Here is a 19,220-nt window from a genome sequence, read left to right on the forward strand (position 1 = left end):
TGTTCTCAAAGAAACACTTCTTATATTTGGGGGCATGCTGTCGTAATGTTAATGAACGAAATCACCAAATGTGCTTTGATGTTCCAGACTTACACAAAGCAGGTGGGCCTAGTGCCATGCCATGCCAAATCAGCCTGTTTTGGGTACATTTTGTTATGAATTTAGTCACTCTGCCCCTAGATGCCCCCAGATCTCATGGCTCTATGTTTTTAGCCATGCCAAAGTTTTGGCACAGATTTCATCAAAAAGACTCCTAAAATTGGGTTGGTACAATTTGTGACCCTACTTCTCATACCCGACTTTTCATACCCCACTTGACCCAACTTTTTATCGTTATGATAAATCATTTTAGATATTTCAATGAATACTAAATAAAGTGTAAATGAAGTCTACCAAATTGAAAAGGCTAAATCAGTGTAATTGGTGAAAAATTATGATTTAGAAATTATTATTTATAAACATCGCCTTCCTCGTATGCAGCCATAAATCTCCAAACCAGTCGCTCATAAGTTACCTTTTCATGAGGAAGTATATCTGTCCATCACATTAAGATCTACGCATGGTGACATTATAAACATCAATATTGTCATTGCATGTTATTCAGCCCTTTCACTGCTACCAACATTTGAGATAAATTGAGTATTGACTTCAGTGTACCGCTCAGTTGCTCCAAGCAAGTTCAATCAAGTTAGCATATCAAGGCTTAATTGGTCAATGCATCGTGATATAAGCAAACACTTATTTATTGGCTTGAGCAAACTTTATAACCAGGTTTAGGGAGTGCTCAGAACATGGGGGGGGCTGGGCACTTGGAAATTGGAGTCAACAAGTTTTGACCCCCCCCCCCTCTTCCTTCCTTCCTTCCTTCCTTCCATATACGTGCTTACCTCAACAGTTTGAGTATCAACGCACAGGCTTTACGTATACGTGCACAGTTTTCCAGAGAACCTGAAACTTTTTTGACCCCCCATCTTTGGACATACAAAACCTTTTAGATCAACTATTTCCAAGAATTTAAAAAACAACTTGTGATTTGTGCAGTAACAAACTCAATCCCAATTTACATATAACAAGTATGCACTAAGTTTTAATGGTTATACATTTTTTTTAATTTATAGGCCTTTAAGCCTATTTCCTACACTGAAACATGCAAGTTTTATAGGGTGACTTGTATGAAGTTTAATTTCATTGTATGCATTCTAATTTTTTCATGTTTCATTCTTAGAACCAATAATTAAATAAAAATAACAAATTGAGAGAAACATCTGGGCACATACTCAAGATTTTTAGTGCTTTAGACTTGTTTATCAGGGGCGTAATTTTTCTTGGTCAGTGGAACGAAAATATAAATTTTGGGGCAAAGACGAAAAAATTGACCCCCGCACCCTATCAGGAGCAAAACTTTTTTGACTCCCCTTTTCGCCAGCGCATAGGGCGCTGGTACCTAATTCTGAGATGGGGTTTGCGTACACTAAAGATTAGCTAAGATTATAGCCTTCTTCTATTGGTATGAATTATTTTTTTTACTTCTCGTGGTGGAAATGTTTTTGATGTCTGCTAATTCGATTTGCAAGGAAAAGAAAGTATGTTTTGCCGTTTCAACGAACGTAAAACGATTGAGTATTGCCAAAGTTATGTTTGAATTAATTATGACTTAAAAAGTTATCATAGGTTAGGCCTACACATATAAACATAAACTTGTTCAGCAATCAGCATATCAAAAAAATGACATGGTCAAAGCGGGGAATGATCACGAGGTCATATCAGTGGACTACTGATAGCATGATGTTTGGTTGCCTGTGAGTGCATAATTGATATGTTGATAACAGATCTAATAATGTTGTGGAATCAAAATCTTCATTATGTGGACCACATTGAAGTCAAAGTAATTATCTATCCTATCCTGTATCGTTTTATGGATAAAATTGACTCAAAATGTTATTGATGATATTATTGCTATCTTTAACATCAGTTTTGTCTTTTCAACGGGAAAAATCCGATTGTAAATAAAGTTTTTAGGGGCTAGCTATAATATTGAACAATATATCCCATATTTTGACATGCACTTATAGAAAATAAATAAATTATTGTCTTACTTTATAAATGATAAATACTGTAAAATGACACATAACTAAAGTGAGGCCAATTTCTATCTTTTTTATTTGATTCATAAAATTACATTCAACAAAATGATTGAAGACTGAGAAAACACACAATGCAGACTACAGAATGGAGCAGGTAAGATGCCATGTCCATAGCTTTGCAGGAGTTTTCGGACTAACAATCAACACATTCAAAAATACAGTTTAAAAGTGAAGATTGTAGTGAATGATCAGTCCTTTATCATGTGCTTGCCACTATCTACTTTATAGTAAACTATACATTGCGTAAATAATATAAAATTATTTTAAAATAAAATGTGCATGTAAGGTGAGTTAACATAGCGAATTAACTAACAACTGCAGTGTATTTCTTGATTTTTATAATAAGCATGGGTAAAAAGCAGTAAAGACAAAAATACAGAACAATTTGGAGTAATGAATTAAAGAGTTGACAGGAGTTATAGGAGTTAATGTGTTTTGCTGTTTCAGTGTGCATGTTCTCACCATTGATGGTTTGGTGAACTGTCATGTAACATGGATGTAAGCGTGATCCTAAAAATGCCTTTCACGGTGACCCAAACTATATACAAGACCTCTTCTGCATTGACGCTGGCCTTCCCTTTTAAAGGGAATTTTTATTGAAGACATAAAACTTTTTTGATTCCCCTTTTTAGAGACTAAAACTTTTTTGACCCCTCCATTTTGCCACCCCAAAGTATTTCTGAACAATCCCTTAGTCCAGGCGGTTAGAATTGCACAGGGCTCAAAACTCATCAATACTAATCACAATTTTGTATCTAAATATGGCTGAACGAGGCTTTGAAATTTGAGATGAGAAAATGCTTGAAAACGCTGTTCTTTATCAATAATATTAAGGAAATGTGTATGGTATTTGCTTAATATTTGATTACCAACGGAATAAACTGCGAATATCTAACAAAACTTTAAAAATAAGTCGGGTCAGGTGGGGTATGAAAAGTCGGGTATGAAAAGTAGGGTCACAAATTGTACCAACCCCCTAAAATTCAAAGTTCCATGAAAAGTATTTTTGCCTGCTGTCATCCAAAAGGCCCCAATTAAGTGTCACTGAAATCAAATGCTCCTTGGTTCAAAGGTTCCAGGCTTACACCTGTTGCCATGTGGAGGTATGGTGTGATCAAATATTTTGTCTTAATGATCAGCAATGTCTAAGTAGAATTGCCTGCTTGGGCAACCAAAAACACAAGACTGACAGTGACATGCCTGCAGACAGGGCCATATATAGCAAGGTTGAAAAATGTGGGGCAGCCATCACAAATGTGGGCAGCCAAAATGCAAATATAAAACTGAAATAAAGATATAAAACATCTTGGACTAATGATGTGAAGCTGGTTTCTAACCAAGGAATGCAAGGTGCAATGCACTTGGCATCAGATCGATGGCGTACTCTTGTGAAGACCCCCGGTCCCCGCAGACTCCGCGCATCCGCGGGTATTCGTGCTTGTCGGTGAACTTTAAAAACACCCCTCATTTAGCGAAGTTTTTAGGGAAAAACACCCCTTTTTTAGCGATTTCACTAATTATTTGCCCTTCGACAATACCCTATTTTCGCTAAAATGCGAACGATATTTCTAACATACCCTTTTCTGACAGAAACACGAGGCTGCTCCATGAAAATACCATTTTTTTTCCATTTCGCGAACACGTGGTTTGAAGAAACACCCCTTTTTTGTGTGTTTCGCGAATCGCATTTATTCATCTGAAAACACCCCCTACAGGAAAATACATACATTAGGGTCCCTACTACATGTAGCATACATGAAAATGACAGCAAGTAAAAAAAAAAAAAAATTTAATGTAAATTTGGTGACATTTTTGAACATGTGATGTATGTGTAGGTATTTGAACAAAATTTGATGTGAAAATAAAGTCATTATGATGACTAAGTTAAAGTGGAATTAAAGCATGTTGAATATACATGACATGTCAGATCTTAAATCAGGGCTCGAATGTATCGACAACTTACCATTATATGATGATCCTGTACGTTGATATCCCGGATATGAGCTAGGATATGAACTTTGACATGACCTCACACCTGAAGTTGACCTACTGCACCTTGAGCAGCTATTGGGTGAGCCACATGTTCCACCTCCACAACTTCCACTACAAAATGCTATGAAGTAAAAGAGGGCAAATCAAGAAAATTCAATTAAAATCAAATGACATACATTGTAAGTCCGATTGTAAGCAGGCAGCGTATCCCTCAGCCCACCTAATGCCCTTTAAAAATATTTGACAGCCCCTGAATTTCTTGGATGACCATCAATGTTTTGTGTGAAACATGCATCAACTTCATAACGGACTGTGCAATAATTATCTGCCCCCCGGGAGAGGACAAAGTTCAAAATGGCATCTCAAAAATGCTTGCCCCTCCTCCTTAGCATGGCAAACAAACCTTGGGTCCCCACCCCTAAGCCTAACAAAAATTGCTTCCTCATCTTAGCCCCCCCTTTCCACATGCCATATTTTTTGGGAACCAAATTTGCAAACCTTCCATTGTCTAGATATAGGCCTATGTAAGCATAGCTTTCAGACATTAAAGTTTATTGTATCTATATACAATAAACAGATTTACCTCCTGTGGAATAGACTAGTCCAAAACCAGTGCCTGGACAAATCCAATTGATTGATTTATTGATTGGTTGCCTAGGAATGGCATTATCCAAGGGCCAGTGATGTTTAGGATCTATTGTTTGCGGTGGCCAATGGGAAGCGGTCAATGACATTCTTGCCCCGCCTAGTTTTCCAGGATAAGGCCATAAGGATATCTGTCTTGAAAGGAGTAAGATGTTTCTGGAATTTGGTAATGAAAAAATTATTTCATCTGGGGGTAATTGGTATATATAGAACATTTCATCAGTAGCAACACAGTGGCATAGAATGATTTTTGCCCGGGGGGGCACTCAACTTTGGAAGTGACGGTATGTGCCTGTCAATAGGCCCCCTCTTTTGAAGTCGACTATACCCAATGACCCCTTTTTAAAGTACCGATGACCCCCTTTTTTTAGTTGCGGCTACCCAATGACCCCCCTTTTTGGGGTTGCAGCTACCAATGACCCCTTTTTTCTAGATTTTCTAAAATAGCATCATCAAAATGCAACAAAATAATGCCGAAACTTTCAAATTTAGCTCCATTTTTTCTACACGATGACCATTTTTTGAAATCTTATACTCAATGACCCCTTTTTTCAAAATATTATACGCAATGACCCCCTTTTTCATTTTGTTTGTACCCAATTACCCCCTTTTTTTAAATAACGCTTTGTACCTGATAGACCCTACTTCGCGACGCCGGTAGGCACATACCGTCACTTCAAAAGTTGAGTGTCCCCCGGATTTTTGCAAATTTTCTGTTTCATATAGTGACATATAAGTTTACACCTACAATGTAGCTATTATCCTATTAATAGTTATTCCTTTTTAACAATTAAAGAATAGTGGGAGAAGTATATTGACTATGTTATTTGTGACATATCCTTCAAACATGTTTTTCTCAGAAACTTACGTTGTCTTTCACATACAACGGTACATGTTGCAACTGACAATTTCTGTACTGTTTTCATTTAGTGTTTGTGTGTGCTCAAATGTAGGAGATAGAAATATCAATTTATTCACCAAATATTCAATCAAACCTTTTGCCTTTTTGGAGGTGGGTCAACTTCTAAAATGGTCACGCCTTTAAAATAAGTTATCAAACTGCTACATGTTGTCAGGTAACTTTTAGAAAGATTAAACTTCCTCTTCGATAAAAATTGACCCCAATTAGCATTATTAGCTATAGGGCTACATGATGGGTACTATTTCATATAAAGCAACAGTAAATGAAGTCAAGACTTAAAACAAACACAGAGAAATTTGAGCAATATTCAAAAATTGCCGTAAGGAAAAAGAACACTCACATTACATCAAATATACACTCAAACCTGCTACCAACTTGGCTACCAAATTGCTATATTGTTTTAATATTTTACTCTTAATTTCATTTTTTTTAATCTCCAGGAGTTCCTACATTGACAAAATTACACATATGGACAAGTTTCTAAGATCATCAAATTTAGTAATTTTACAAACTAAATAATACACTTGTAATGAGATGTTGATGCGTCTCCCCCTTCCCCAGATGTGTGTTGTTTTTATCATTTTATAACAAATTGTCAATAAAAATGTTAGAAAATGGGAACAAATATAAATGCATCAACCTGTAAAATTTGTCCAAAAGCACTATCACACATGTAGATTTCAAGTGGAATTTTAACCCATTGTTGTGACTTTGTCATTGGTTGTTGTTTCCATAGATCTGTTGTTGTCCACCAGTGTATGGTTAAAAGTAGTACAACCTTTAACATGTTTAAAATCTTGGCTTATAAAGCTGACAGCAACTTACGTGATAGGCACATTCCACTGCCTCTTGTTGGGCTCCATCCAGGACAACATTTCGTACCACCATCTCTAGATCGGCAAACATTTGGGCCCCTAAAAAGATATACGTATATTATAGTCAGTTACACATGGAAATCAGACCACTGCATGCTATATAGTAGTGATCAGTGTACTTGCACCCTACATGTATATTGGGATATTCTAGTTGAAATCCATACATACCCTATGGAAGACATGACCTTTAAAATCTCTCACACAGGGGGTGTAGATTCAAATGGAGTCACCCAATCCCTGTGTGGAAGATTAAGATCATATATGTCTTCAGAGTGTATATAGATCTCAACTGGAATAGCCCAACTTTCAAAAGGTCCTCCAATGTATGTTCCAAAGACCCCGGCCAAAGACCTACATGTACATGTAGTTGATTCATGAGAGTCTACTTGTCAGAATAAAGTGATTCTTCAGGTAAAAAATATTTACTTCAAATCAGATTTCAAATGGTCCACTATTTTGAAAAAATAAGCGCCCACACAAAATGACTTTGTTAAGTGCCCTACATGAGTGCAGTAAATGGAACGCACACATGCAAGGCTTTGCAAACACATAGGCCTACAATCAAGTCATCAATTTTTTCACAATTTTGCTGTAAAGATTCTTTACCACTTCATGATTACAGGATAGGCTGATAGCAGAGCCGTAGCAATGTGCGGCGGCCAAATTACAAATATATGCCCAAATTGAAATAAAGATATAAAGGAAACATAACAAATTTCTCAAAAAATGGGGCGGCCATGGCATCCCCAGCCGCCCCGCTTGCTACGGCCCTGGCTGATAGGCACAAGTTTGCAAATTGTACAGAAAAAAAATGCAACCGTGACGTGGGCATTGATCAGACAACCTATCTTCTTGAAACCCTACAATGTAGGTCTTGAAGATTACCAACTTCAAGTATGAGGGTGCTTCAAGCTGCTTGAACTATTTATATGTAACAGGAAGTATTGGCCTATCTTGCTGACCATGGGCACAAACCTGTGGCACTAGAACACACAGGGGTAATTAAACTTGACATTGGATTTGACCTTTGGATTTCAAGGCTCCATTTAATGATGCTGACAACACCTGGGCCCCATTACTCCTATGTACATCATCAGTATTTAAATCTTACTTTAATGTGTCTTGTTTCTGCAACATTTACCTTCGCCCTACTTTTGGGCTCTTTTGATATACTATTCAAAGAGGTTGCCCCAGCCCAGCCTCTTTTCCCCCTTATTTCATTTTGGCTTTTGCTCAGGGCCAGGCCCCTGAACCCTTTCTGAGTGAAATATCCTTTTTTTTTCCTGAAAATTCATACTATTTGGCAGCTGATATGTGGTTTTATTTGAACAGATCTTTCGAACTTCCTTAAAGTAACTATTGGGTCAGCGATGTACCAAGAAGTTAGCTAACCAATAGAATTTGCTAATCTTTCATAACATCCTTTTAAGCTTGTCTCGATCCAAGGGCTCCATCAGAGTCCCACATTGGATTTCCTTCTAGGGTCAACAGATTTCCCTCACTACTAAAAAGGTCACTGACCATTTATCATCAGTAAATATTTTGTAAACTACATTGTATGGTAACTTAAGTTTTCTAGTTCTTCATGAATGAGGCAGGATGGGAAAGGGATCATATACATGTACATACAAATGTGGTCCATCACATTGTGGCCCAACAATACAGGCCCATCAAATCAAAACTGCACACTTGTCTTCAAAAATGATTATTTTTTACATTTTTTAACCAAGTTATCAGTTTTTGTTTTATTTTACAAAATTTAGTATTGACATTGATAATTGATTGGGGTTGGGTTTTTTTTTTTTTTTTGGGGGATGTTATTGTTAAATTACTTTTTAAGCCATAATGTGTAAGTTAAATAATTGCTCCATAGTGACACCCTCAATATTCTAGTACAATTTTACCAATTATCAAATAATGATTTTTTTCGGATTTTTGGTTCACAAACATGGGCAAAATCTCATAACGTGTGTGGGTGACGAGGAAACAGGAAATCAAGTTTCAAGGGGCCAGGGGCTTATCACATCTTTAATTACTAGTATAATACACCTATTCACAGAAAATCAATTGTGATATTCTACATCCCATATCAATCATGTATATGAGATGTTGTTGTAAAGGAAATAAACATACATAGTTCTTTCACATGGTTCAGTAAGAAATCTAAATTTTTATTTTCGCTGACAACTACCACATTTTAATGGGATATAAAGTTTGGAAATTAGCAATACCGGTACCAGGGGTATTTAAATTAAGGCCAAATAAAAAAATAAACATGTTTCACATCCCCTCCCGCTTCTTCTTTTTTTTTAGGTTTCTTCAATTTTATTTTAATTTTTTGAAATTCAGATATAACTTTTCAAAAAATATGTCTAGGAAGTAGATATGCTTTTTATAGCCTTGCTAATACAAGAAACACTTTTATAAGGTTTTGTGATAGTTAGAGGGTGCCTATCTCTCAAAACAACAAATAAAAAGAGGCCTCCTCCTTTTTCCAGGCATTATTGTATACGCTAAAAACAGCTCTAATTATGGGTATTTACACCGATTTTGCGATAACAAATAAAAAATTAAAATTCCCTCTTCCTCCTTTTTTTTTCAAAAACCCGTACGTGAAACATTTTTGCTGAACCATGAAATGGTATCAGCCTATATTAGTGTATGTTACTTACTTGCTTACTTACTTGCTTACTTACTTACTTACTTCCTTACCAACCATTTGGTCTGAAATGGACATATCTTTAAATGCCACGAAGGTATGAACCCCCAAGTGGTGTCAAATGAAAGAGGAAGGAGTAAAGAATATAATAAATATTTCCTAACATCAGAGGTCATCCAAGGGGTCACAGGGGTCAAAAAGGTCATTTTAACGAAAATGCTCCAATTGAGCTGAAATTTATATGCAATGATCCTTATGACATTCTAAACATGTTTAAAACATTTTAATATTCATTTAAGGCCATTAAGGGGTCATAAAGGGGTCAAAGGCCAAGTTTTCAAAAATGCTCCAATTGAGCTGATATTTAAATGCAATGATCTTTATGACATTCTAAACATTCAAATTCATTTAAGGTCATTAAGGGGTCAATAAAGGGTCAATAAAGGGGTCAAAGGTCAAGTTTTCAAAATGGTCCAATTGAACTGAAATTTAAATGCTATGATCCTTATGACATTCTAAACATGTTTAAAATATTTTAAAATTCAAAGGTCATTAAGGGGTCATAAAGGGGTCAAAGGTCAAGTTTTCAAAAATGCTCCAATTGAGCTGATATTTAAATGCAATGATCCTTATGACATTCTAAACATGTTTAAAATATTTTAAAATTCATTTGAGGTCATTAAGGGGTCATAAAGGGGTATACATGTACCACAATATACTGCCAAAGCCCCATGGTTCAGCTATGGTGCGGTAACTGCTCTAGTTTTTATTTTACTTGGCCTAAAACAAATCTTTGAATATTCTCTTTTTTGACATTTGGTCGCATGTCATAAGTTGGGTATGCAAAAAGGGTGGAGGGATTACACTTTTCTGAAAATTGCGTTACAAATTTGATTGGCTTTCAGTAACCCCATATTCTACAGCTGTGGTTGATACCTCATTTTAAGCCTAATTTTATACTCTTTCAGTCTACTGAAGCATATAATTATACATTATTCAGTAAAAAAAATCACATCAGTTGAAATGAAAAATGCCAGGGGTGGAGGAGCAGGCGGATGTGGAGCAGGCGGATGCGGGAGTGTGCAAAAGGGCCTATGTGAAAATTCACATGTCAGCATGTCAAAACTACTCGTTACTTTTTCAAATCTAGTGAGGGTATGATGTATTGACAGCTTTGAATGTTGAATTTGTACAACTAAATCAATTACTGACTACTTAAGGTGGTACTACACCCCTGATATTTTTTTTTGACTAATTTTGCATTTTCTCAAAAAGTAATTACACACTGGTAACAAAAGTTATGTATTATATATAGGGGTAAGGAATCCAATTACTTTGCTGGAATTTCAGTGATTCAAGACAAGAGGTTCATTATATATGTTAAGAAATGAGGTACATTCTAGCGGTACCTCTTTTCTTATCATAAATAACATACCGCTTGTCTTGAGTCACTGAAATCAAGTGTAGTAACTGGATTCCTTACCCCTATAATATACGTAACTTTTGTTACCAGTGTGTTATTATTATTTGAGAAAAATGAAAAAATAGTCCCAAATTTATTAAGAGGTGTAGTACCACCTTAAAGGGCTATATGTTCCATTTTTTTTTTCATTTTGATGAAATCCTAGTTGAATTTCAGTATTTTTAGCAACATGCTAATGTACATTTCTCTTCTTGATATTCATTTCCTCAATAATAGAATAACCGTCTCGCTAATTACTTGTAAAAAGGTCATTGACCTTCACCATGTAATTAACATACGTACAAATATTTTTAATAGTTCATTTGAAGCATTAATGTATTGAGAACATATCCTCCAAATCTGATGACATTCTTGCATAAAATAAAAATTTTACAGTCATTTTTGTAATTGAGGTCCGATTTGAGAAAAACGCATTTGAAAATTGAGATTTACATAGACGCCTGTGTATTAATTAAATAGTAATTAAGCATTATCTCATTAATTAAGCATGTGTTATGGTTTACAATGGTGTTAATGATTAGAGGTTGTCAATATATACAACATATCAAAAATACATTTTTGTCATTTTGACCATGTAATGGAAATCTACCAAAAAAGCGTTGACAACGTAAAGAAATCAGCAAGTTTAAAAAACCCACCTCGGCTCACTTTTTGAAACTTGGTCCCATTTGTAAAAGGTATTAATTTAAACTTCATCATATTTATATAAATTTAAAACATTTCCAGAAGTGTAGTAGGCTTGTAATCTTGTTGGAAACGCTGTATTCTGTTGAAATAAAATAAAAACACTGATTTCCTGTTGGTATTCAAAATGGGACCAAGTTTCAAAAAGTGAGCCGAGGTGGGTTTTTTTAAACTTGATGATTTCTTTACGTTGTCAACGTTTTTTGGTAGATTTCTTTTCTTTTTATGAATGTAACCAAGTAGCTCCAAGCTTGGAAAGTCATCAGGTTACAAAGTGCTCCATAAAACGAAAAATAGATGTTTGAAGTTGCTGTTCATGATTTATGACAATAAATAATTAAACAAAACTTTATCAGTCGTTTATTTTTAAAACTTGCTCGTCAAGCGTGACTGAGACGAAAACAATGATCAATTTATATTTTAATATACTTTAATTATTCAAGGCAACGTAAATATGTACAGAAAATGTAAATATAAACAGCACACACCGACACCGCCTGGCTAATAATTATTTGGTGCAGAAGGGACACTAAAATGAATACACGGGATCGATACACGTGAATTGCTATGCACGATTTTGATATCAGACGAAAATCTTCTGATACCGGGTTAGAAAATGATGAATATCTCCGTCATGATTTTTTTTCTCAAGAAACCAGATTTGGTCTCATAAACTTGGAAATACGTGTTGAACAGATATGATAGTCGCTAGAATGCGCTTTGAAAATTGGCCGTGCGCTTTGAACTCAAAATTTGACCATTTTATATTGCGTTGGTCCTGTTATGGACTACAGCGTGCAGCGTGTAGTACAGCTGCACTCACTGTAGGCAGTATAAAAGTCGATGACCATTGACCTCAATGGGGTATACAAGCTTAATCACGCACAACCAAGATCGATTACCCGGCTATTGTGAGTAGCCTTAGTTATGTCCTCGACTAATTATTAGTTTAAAAGAGCTTTAAAGGTTTGAACCAAATGGCTAATCGTGGCTGTGGATTTAACCTACCATGGCGATTCCTGCCATGAAGATATAGGGTCGAAGACACTGTGCAGCACACACCCAATGTTGACAATGCCAGAGAGATACGGAGAGTAAGTCCGATTTACTTCCAAGTTGGAACTGGTAAATGCGCATATATTTAAGCCTATACTACGGAAGCGTCTAAATGCCCCGACTAGGCAAGATAATCGTGTTTGAATGTTTGTGGTTCTTTATAGCCCTGCGGGCCAACCAAGTTGGATATGCCTATTAAGCGGCGGTTATCTGCGATCTTTCGTGGTTTGTGGTTTTAATTTCCCTTATCAAGCACTGGCCTCTATCGGGAGCTAATTTATAGTTTAAGCTTGTTGGATATCCATATTTCGTGGTTTGTGGTTCTTCGTAGCCCTGTGGGGCAATCTAGTTGCAAATACAAATTTCGCGGTTTGTGGCTCTTCATTTCGTTTCATTTCGCTTATCGCGGTTTGTGGTCTTAATTTATTGGATATCCATATTTCGCGGTTTGTGGTTCTTTATAATCTATAGGCCTGTGGGCAATCTAGTTGGATATCCAAATTTCGCGGTTTGTGGTTCTTTGTAGCCCTTCGGGCCAACCTAGTTGGATATGCCTAGTAAGCGGCGGTTATCTGCGATCTTTCGTGGTTTGTGGTTTTAATTTCCCTTATCAAGCCTGCCCTCTATCGGGAGCTAATTTATAGTTTAAGCTTGTTGGATATCCATATTTCGTGGTTTGTGGTTCTTTGTAGCCCTGTGGGGCAATCTAGTTGCATATCCAAATTTCGCGGTTTGTGGCTCATTTCATTTCATTTCATTTTATCGCGGTTTGTGGTCTTAATTTGTTGGTTATCCACATTTGGCGGTTTTTGGTTCTTTGTAGCCCTATGGGCAATCTAGTTGGATATCCCTATTGAGCGGAGGTTGTCGGCGATCTTTCGCGGTTTGTGATTTTAATTTCCCTTATCAAGCCCTCTATCGGCAGTTAATTAGTTTAAGCTTGTTGGATATCCAAATTTCGCGGTTTGTGGTTCTTTATAGCCCTGCGAGGCAATCTAGTTGGATATCCAAATTTAACGGCAGTTGTTGGCGATCTTTCGCGGTTTGTGGTCTTAATTTGTTGGATATCCATATTTCACGGTTTGTGGTTCTTTATAATCGATAAGCCTGCGGGCAATCTTGTTGGATATGCAAATTTCGCGGTTTGTGGTTCTTTGTAGCCCTGCAAGGGCAATCTAGTTGGATATCCCTATTAGCGGCGGTTGTCAGCGATCTTTCGCGGTTTGTGATTTTAATTACCCTTATCAGGCCCTGCCCTCTATTGGGAGCTAATTTATAGTTTAAGCCTGTTGGATATCCATATTTCGTGGTGTGTGATTCTTTGTAGTCCTGCTGGGCTATCTAGTTGGATATCCAAATGTCGCGGTTTGTGGTTCTTTATAGCCCTGCGGTGAAATCTAGTTTGATATCAATATTCAGCGGCAGTTGTTGGCGATCTTTCGCGGTTTGTGATTTTAATTTGTGACAATTTATAATATTTATTGCAAATATAATTTCAGATTGAACTGTGAACAGAGCCAATGATAAATGTGTTTTAAATAACTAAGATGTCATGATATGCAGGCATGGTGAAAGCATCTGGATGGTGAAAGTAGGCCTAGGCCTAGGCCTAGATGAGAATAAAAAATCAGACATGTTTGTTTGATGAAAAAAAATAATATCATAATAGCAATGGATGTTCGAGATGGTGTTATTTTTGATTTATGACAATACATTGGTTAATAAAACATTAAGAAAAAAAAGTGGTGGGAAGTTTGAACCTGAGCAAAAATTCATAAATGGATTAGAAGTCCAGGACCTTAACCGCTTCGCCACGTGGACGACCCGTTATAACGACGTGTGAAAGTGGAGTATTTATTAATATGAATGTATGCTGTGGTCCGGAAAGAATAAAAGAATTGCGAAAAACTTGATTTTTTGGCTAATGGGATCCAGAATTTGTATGTAGGGTATCCAGGAATATACTAGGGTATATTTGAAAGTGAATCTCAAAAGGTAGTGCGACAGTGACAGCCATGTATGGCTGTAGCAGTGACGAAAGATTGTGGATATCAGTATGATTAGCTATGATTTTCCACTAATTTTGGCTCTGAAATACCGCGTGAAATAAAGCAAGAATGTTTATTTATTATCAAACAATCGGATTGACTGTATGATTGGTGTAACTTTTTGAATTAATGAGTTATTAAAATATTACACTTTGGATAGTAAATACTGATTTAGCATGGTTTTAGATATATTTTGTACCCAGCTTAAAAATATCATAGAACAATAGCGCTTTTGTTTCGTGTAAATATAGTCCCGCGGTGCATCTTCTTATTCTTCTTTATCAGTCGTTTTTTTTAAAACTTGCTGGTCATGCTACCGCGTGACTCTAATTGTACCCAACTTATGACATGCGACCATTTAAATATTTATCATTCAAGTGCCAGATACATATTGCCTTAGAAGAGATTGATTGAATTAAATGACCAATCTGTTAGCACTTTCAACAATATCCTGACAGTGACATAATACTAATTTCCCTTCAAACTATTGAACACACCATGTGCCAACATTGGTCATTTGGGTTCAGAGATTTCAATTGGTTGATTATCAAAAATTATATAATTAATGATCTAAATAAATGTTCACTGGAACTGAGTTCTTATGATACATCGGGACTCCGAGGAGCAGTTTCAGACAATCTTGGGATAATATTGGGGCACAAGTTATCTTTCATGACCACTGAAGCATAGTCATCGACACTTGCGAATTGAAAAACTTGTCGCTCACCACAAAACAATGTCAAAGGTCATAAAGCACCAATTTGGTGTTAGAAAATTGATTCTTAGTTTCCCGTCAACCACCAGATCACCTTTTAATTTGACCAAAACTTTCATTATTTTCATAAAAAAGTCAATTATCTGAAATTGAGATGGAAATAATTAAAATTGAAACTCTCAAAATGTCTGACATCCCCTGCTGATCATGAGTTCTGATCATTTTCTTAGTTGTAGGGATAGACTGTAGTAAATTAATGGAAATTTAAGGATTACTTCATCATTGCAAACTTATAAATTTCTTTTCATTTTAATAATCAAAACAAATTCAAATCTTTTCTCAATCTGTTGCAAAACATCTGTAATGCTAGTCCTGCCAGCAAGACTTCCGTCTTTATCATAAACATAATGACATATACGACGAGTTACAGTTACTGGAACTACTGTAATGCATGATCTAAGCATTAATACCTGTTTTGAGATGGTCTTTCATAAAACAATATTATAGGTAATGACTAATGTAGCCATATAAATGAAAGTTTTGACAATAATGCAGGGGTGGAATTTCGTAAAGTGCCACAGGAGTCCAAGTGGATTCTCGCAAGAGAGTTTTGCGAGAGTCCATGGATTCCCGTAAATGGATTCTTGTTGTACAATCTTATGGAGTCCAAAAGGTATTATATGTAGGCCTCACGTAAAATGCATTCAAACAAACAAACTAACAAATAAACTAACAAAGTTAAGTTTTTAATATATGTGTCATCATACTCTCACTTCCATATATGTCATTGCATCTTTGGCGACTTTTCCTTTATATTTTGCAGGCTTTGAGTTTTAAGGCGTGTTGAACTTAAACATAAGTTCGCTGATCCGTTCATTTCCAGCGAGAGTCCACATGGACTCTCGCAATAGGATTTTACGGGAGTCTCTGCGAGAGTCGACTCTCAGACTCCCGCGAAATTCCACCCCTGTAATGAAATTTTCCAAAATAATGAATAATGAACTCATATTTCACTGAAAAAAAATGTGATGGGAAACTATTTCATTTCATTAGCTTAGGCCAAGTAAAATATAAGATGACATATCATCCCTGCCGCTCACCATTTTTTGGAGATTTTCAAATATTTTTCTTATATTTCTTATTTGCTCCCTTACTTTGTTTCTAAAATTTTTGCAATGAAAAAACATGTCAAGAAGTTCTTGGTTATCATTTATAACATTGCAAACACTTCATTTAAGTTTTGAGAAAGTCCGGACGACATACCTGTAGTGTTTGCTGTTTATTTTACTTGGCCCAAAACCCAAGATAAACTTCCATAATAAAATTTACTGAAATACCACAACGTTCAACGGTGCAGGCTCCACAGCCTTTATAAATACATAACAAATTTAATGTTATAATCCCGGTTATTATGCACTGTTGCACAATAGTATTACACTAATTACCTGGCATTGGTCACAGGAAACTGTCGTTTTGTTCTCCGCAGAGTCTCACCCTGCTTGTCGTCCAAAACCTCCCCGAGCGAAACGGTCAAGAAGCATAACAACAACATCGCTATGGTCCATTTCACCAGCGGCGAAAGGCCCGCTTCTTTGGGACCCATCTTCGAGGTTAATTTTGCCTCAAAAACGCCAAATTATATTCCTCAGTTAAGCTACTACATCAAAGAAAACGGCTATTCCCTTTGGGTTTGATCCTATATTCCAAAATATAAAAAAGAGATATTTCCAAAAATCCTGAAGAAAAGTTTCTCAACTCAAGCGTATTTTCACGTGCAAAACACGCTGGGAAACTTTATGATTGTTTACATTGGGTCATAGGGTTGCCAGTTTTATTTACGCTGAATGAGTTTTGCGCATTGCCTATTCCCGGGGAGATTCCCTGGGTGACATAAATGAACTGAAGGCCATAGAGGAACTTGGGAAGAAACCTAGTAGAAGGTAGAAGCTGAAGACAGATGAAAAGAAAGAAGGAAAGATATAAAGGAAAAACTGGAAGATGCAAAAGAGTATAATGGTATAATTGGTATTGCAAAAAACGATTTAAAAAAATCAAAATGGTGAGAGAGGAATGGTGAAGTGAGGTCATGATCAGAGTTCTTTGGTGTCCACTTTATATTTTAGCTTGCAAGGATTTGTTGAACATAGGCCTAATAGGCTAGTAACTGAACGCCAACTGAAATATTAATGTGCTCAGAGAAACAATTTGACATATATAAAATTATATATTTTGACTTTTTTGGAAGATGTTTAAAAAAGTTAGCCCCATGCAAAAGTTTGTTGACTTATATCAACCATTATTTCCAAAATGATATGATTGACACGGGATCACGGGTTTAGGCCTATAACACTAAGAATTTAAAAATGCTGAAATTCAAAATGTTCTCAAAATGAACCAACAAGTCAAAACTCTGAAACCTGGGATTTGTTTGCCTATAAATACGCCTGATTTGATAGTTTTAGACAATAGGCTCCTACGGCTGATTTGATTGTTTTAGACAAGTTTTTTTTTTTTCAATTTTTTTTCTTTAAAAAATGGCTAATATGACAGTTTTTGACCATTTTTTTCAAATCGGGATGCATGTTTAGAAATCTCTTTCTCTATTAAAAATGCCCGGTTTTTCAGACCGCCTATTTCGACTTTGTCCACTTTTGTAAATAATTTTTCCTCCAGCTGCAAACATGCTGGAATAGGTTGTAGTTTTCAATTTGGCAACAGGTTTATATAATAGCTGTGATAGCCTCTAAAACTTTTGCACGATGGCGCTATTTACTACACAGGCCATTGAAATCCAGGGGGGGCCGGCCAAGATTGGCTCAATTTTGACGTTGTCATTGGTTTTACACGTAAACACAAAAATGTCTCAAATTATTCCAAAACTGTACGTATGTTATTAAGCACTATTTTATCAGTCTAAATCCGTTGAGGTTCGCCAGTGAACCTCATTGTAAATACTGTTTTTTTGATTTTTTTGTATGAATAACGCACGATATGTTACGATATATACTGAAAATTTCCCCTACGTTTATCAATGAGAATACGTAGTGTAGTGGTTGTGCAGCTCGCCTCCCACGCATGAGGTCCCGAGATCGATTCTCCTCCCCGGCGGTGATTAAAAATTTTTCTTCTTCTTTTTTCTTTGAATTTAAAATTATTTATTTTCATGTGAAAATGTATATATTGCACTGGGAAATATATTTTGTGCTTTTTTTTTTTTCTGTAATGGGGCCACCCGGCCAATAGAGCTAAAAGCGGATCTTGGCTCCGGGAAAAAATAATTGCGTCCATCGTGCAGGCAGTGTTGCCGTCATATTGTCTGTTTTGTTTACGCTTTTGGCTGTTGCCACATTGAATAATGTAGTCCACCATCGTCTGATTGAAATCGGAACGCTCCTTACGCTTTATATCATTGACACAGGCAGGGGGCGGGCCTGTTGTACTAGTAACACAAACACCTGCATCATGCAACACATCAGGTAAAATTAGCCTATGTTTGGATTTTTCTGCCAAAGAAAATAATTAAATAAATAAATATATAAAAATCAAAATCAAAATCAATTTTTAGCCTGCAACACATGATACACAATTAATCAGGCTGAAAATAATATCAGGTATTTTCACTCTATATTTTAAACTAATTAAAAGGGCATTTCGTGATACACAGCATCATTGCATCCCCGCCCCCCTCCCACTTTTCTCAAAAAAAGTTGAGATTTTTATATCACTGAAAACCTCTGGCTATAGGCCTACATAATGTTTATGTACAAAAAAATTCTTGCAGATTAATTTGTGTAGTAAAGATATCGTGAAATTTAAATCGGAATCAACTGACATTTTGGGAATAAGTCATGAAAATATTGTAAAATGATGCAAATTGGTGTGAAATGTTATTAATATTCTTTTGGTATTACAAATACACAATTTCAGCAGCATTTCTTGAATTTAGAACAATATCTTGCATGACTAATTTTAAATTAGTCCAATTAGACCACTTTTT

The 19,220-nt window shown here is 36.0% G+C and overlaps 1 protein-coding gene across 1 annotated transcript in view; it reads right to left on the reverse strand.

The window, feature by feature from the left end:
- The window catches only part of LOC140169391 (uncharacterized), a 319,476-nt gene extending 302,504 nt beyond the window's left edge, over window positions 1-16,972 (reverse strand). Inside the window, 3 exon segments of the mRNA XM_072192648.1 lie at window positions 4,108-4,257; window positions 6,529-6,617; window positions 16,669-16,972. Coding sequence (XP_072048749.1) covers window positions 4,108-4,257; window positions 6,529-6,617; window positions 16,669-16,826 — 397 coding nt within the window. The 5' untranslated portion in view covers window positions 16,827-16,972.
- Window positions 16,973-19,220: the final 2,248 nt, after the last annotated feature.

Source organism: Amphiura filiformis, chromosome 14 (genome assembly GCF_039555335.1).
Source record: "Amphiura filiformis chromosome 14, Afil_fr2py, whole genome shotgun sequence".
Taxonomy (NCBI): Eukaryota; Metazoa; Echinodermata; class Ophiuroidea; order Amphilepidida; family Amphiuridae; genus Amphiura; species Amphiura filiformis.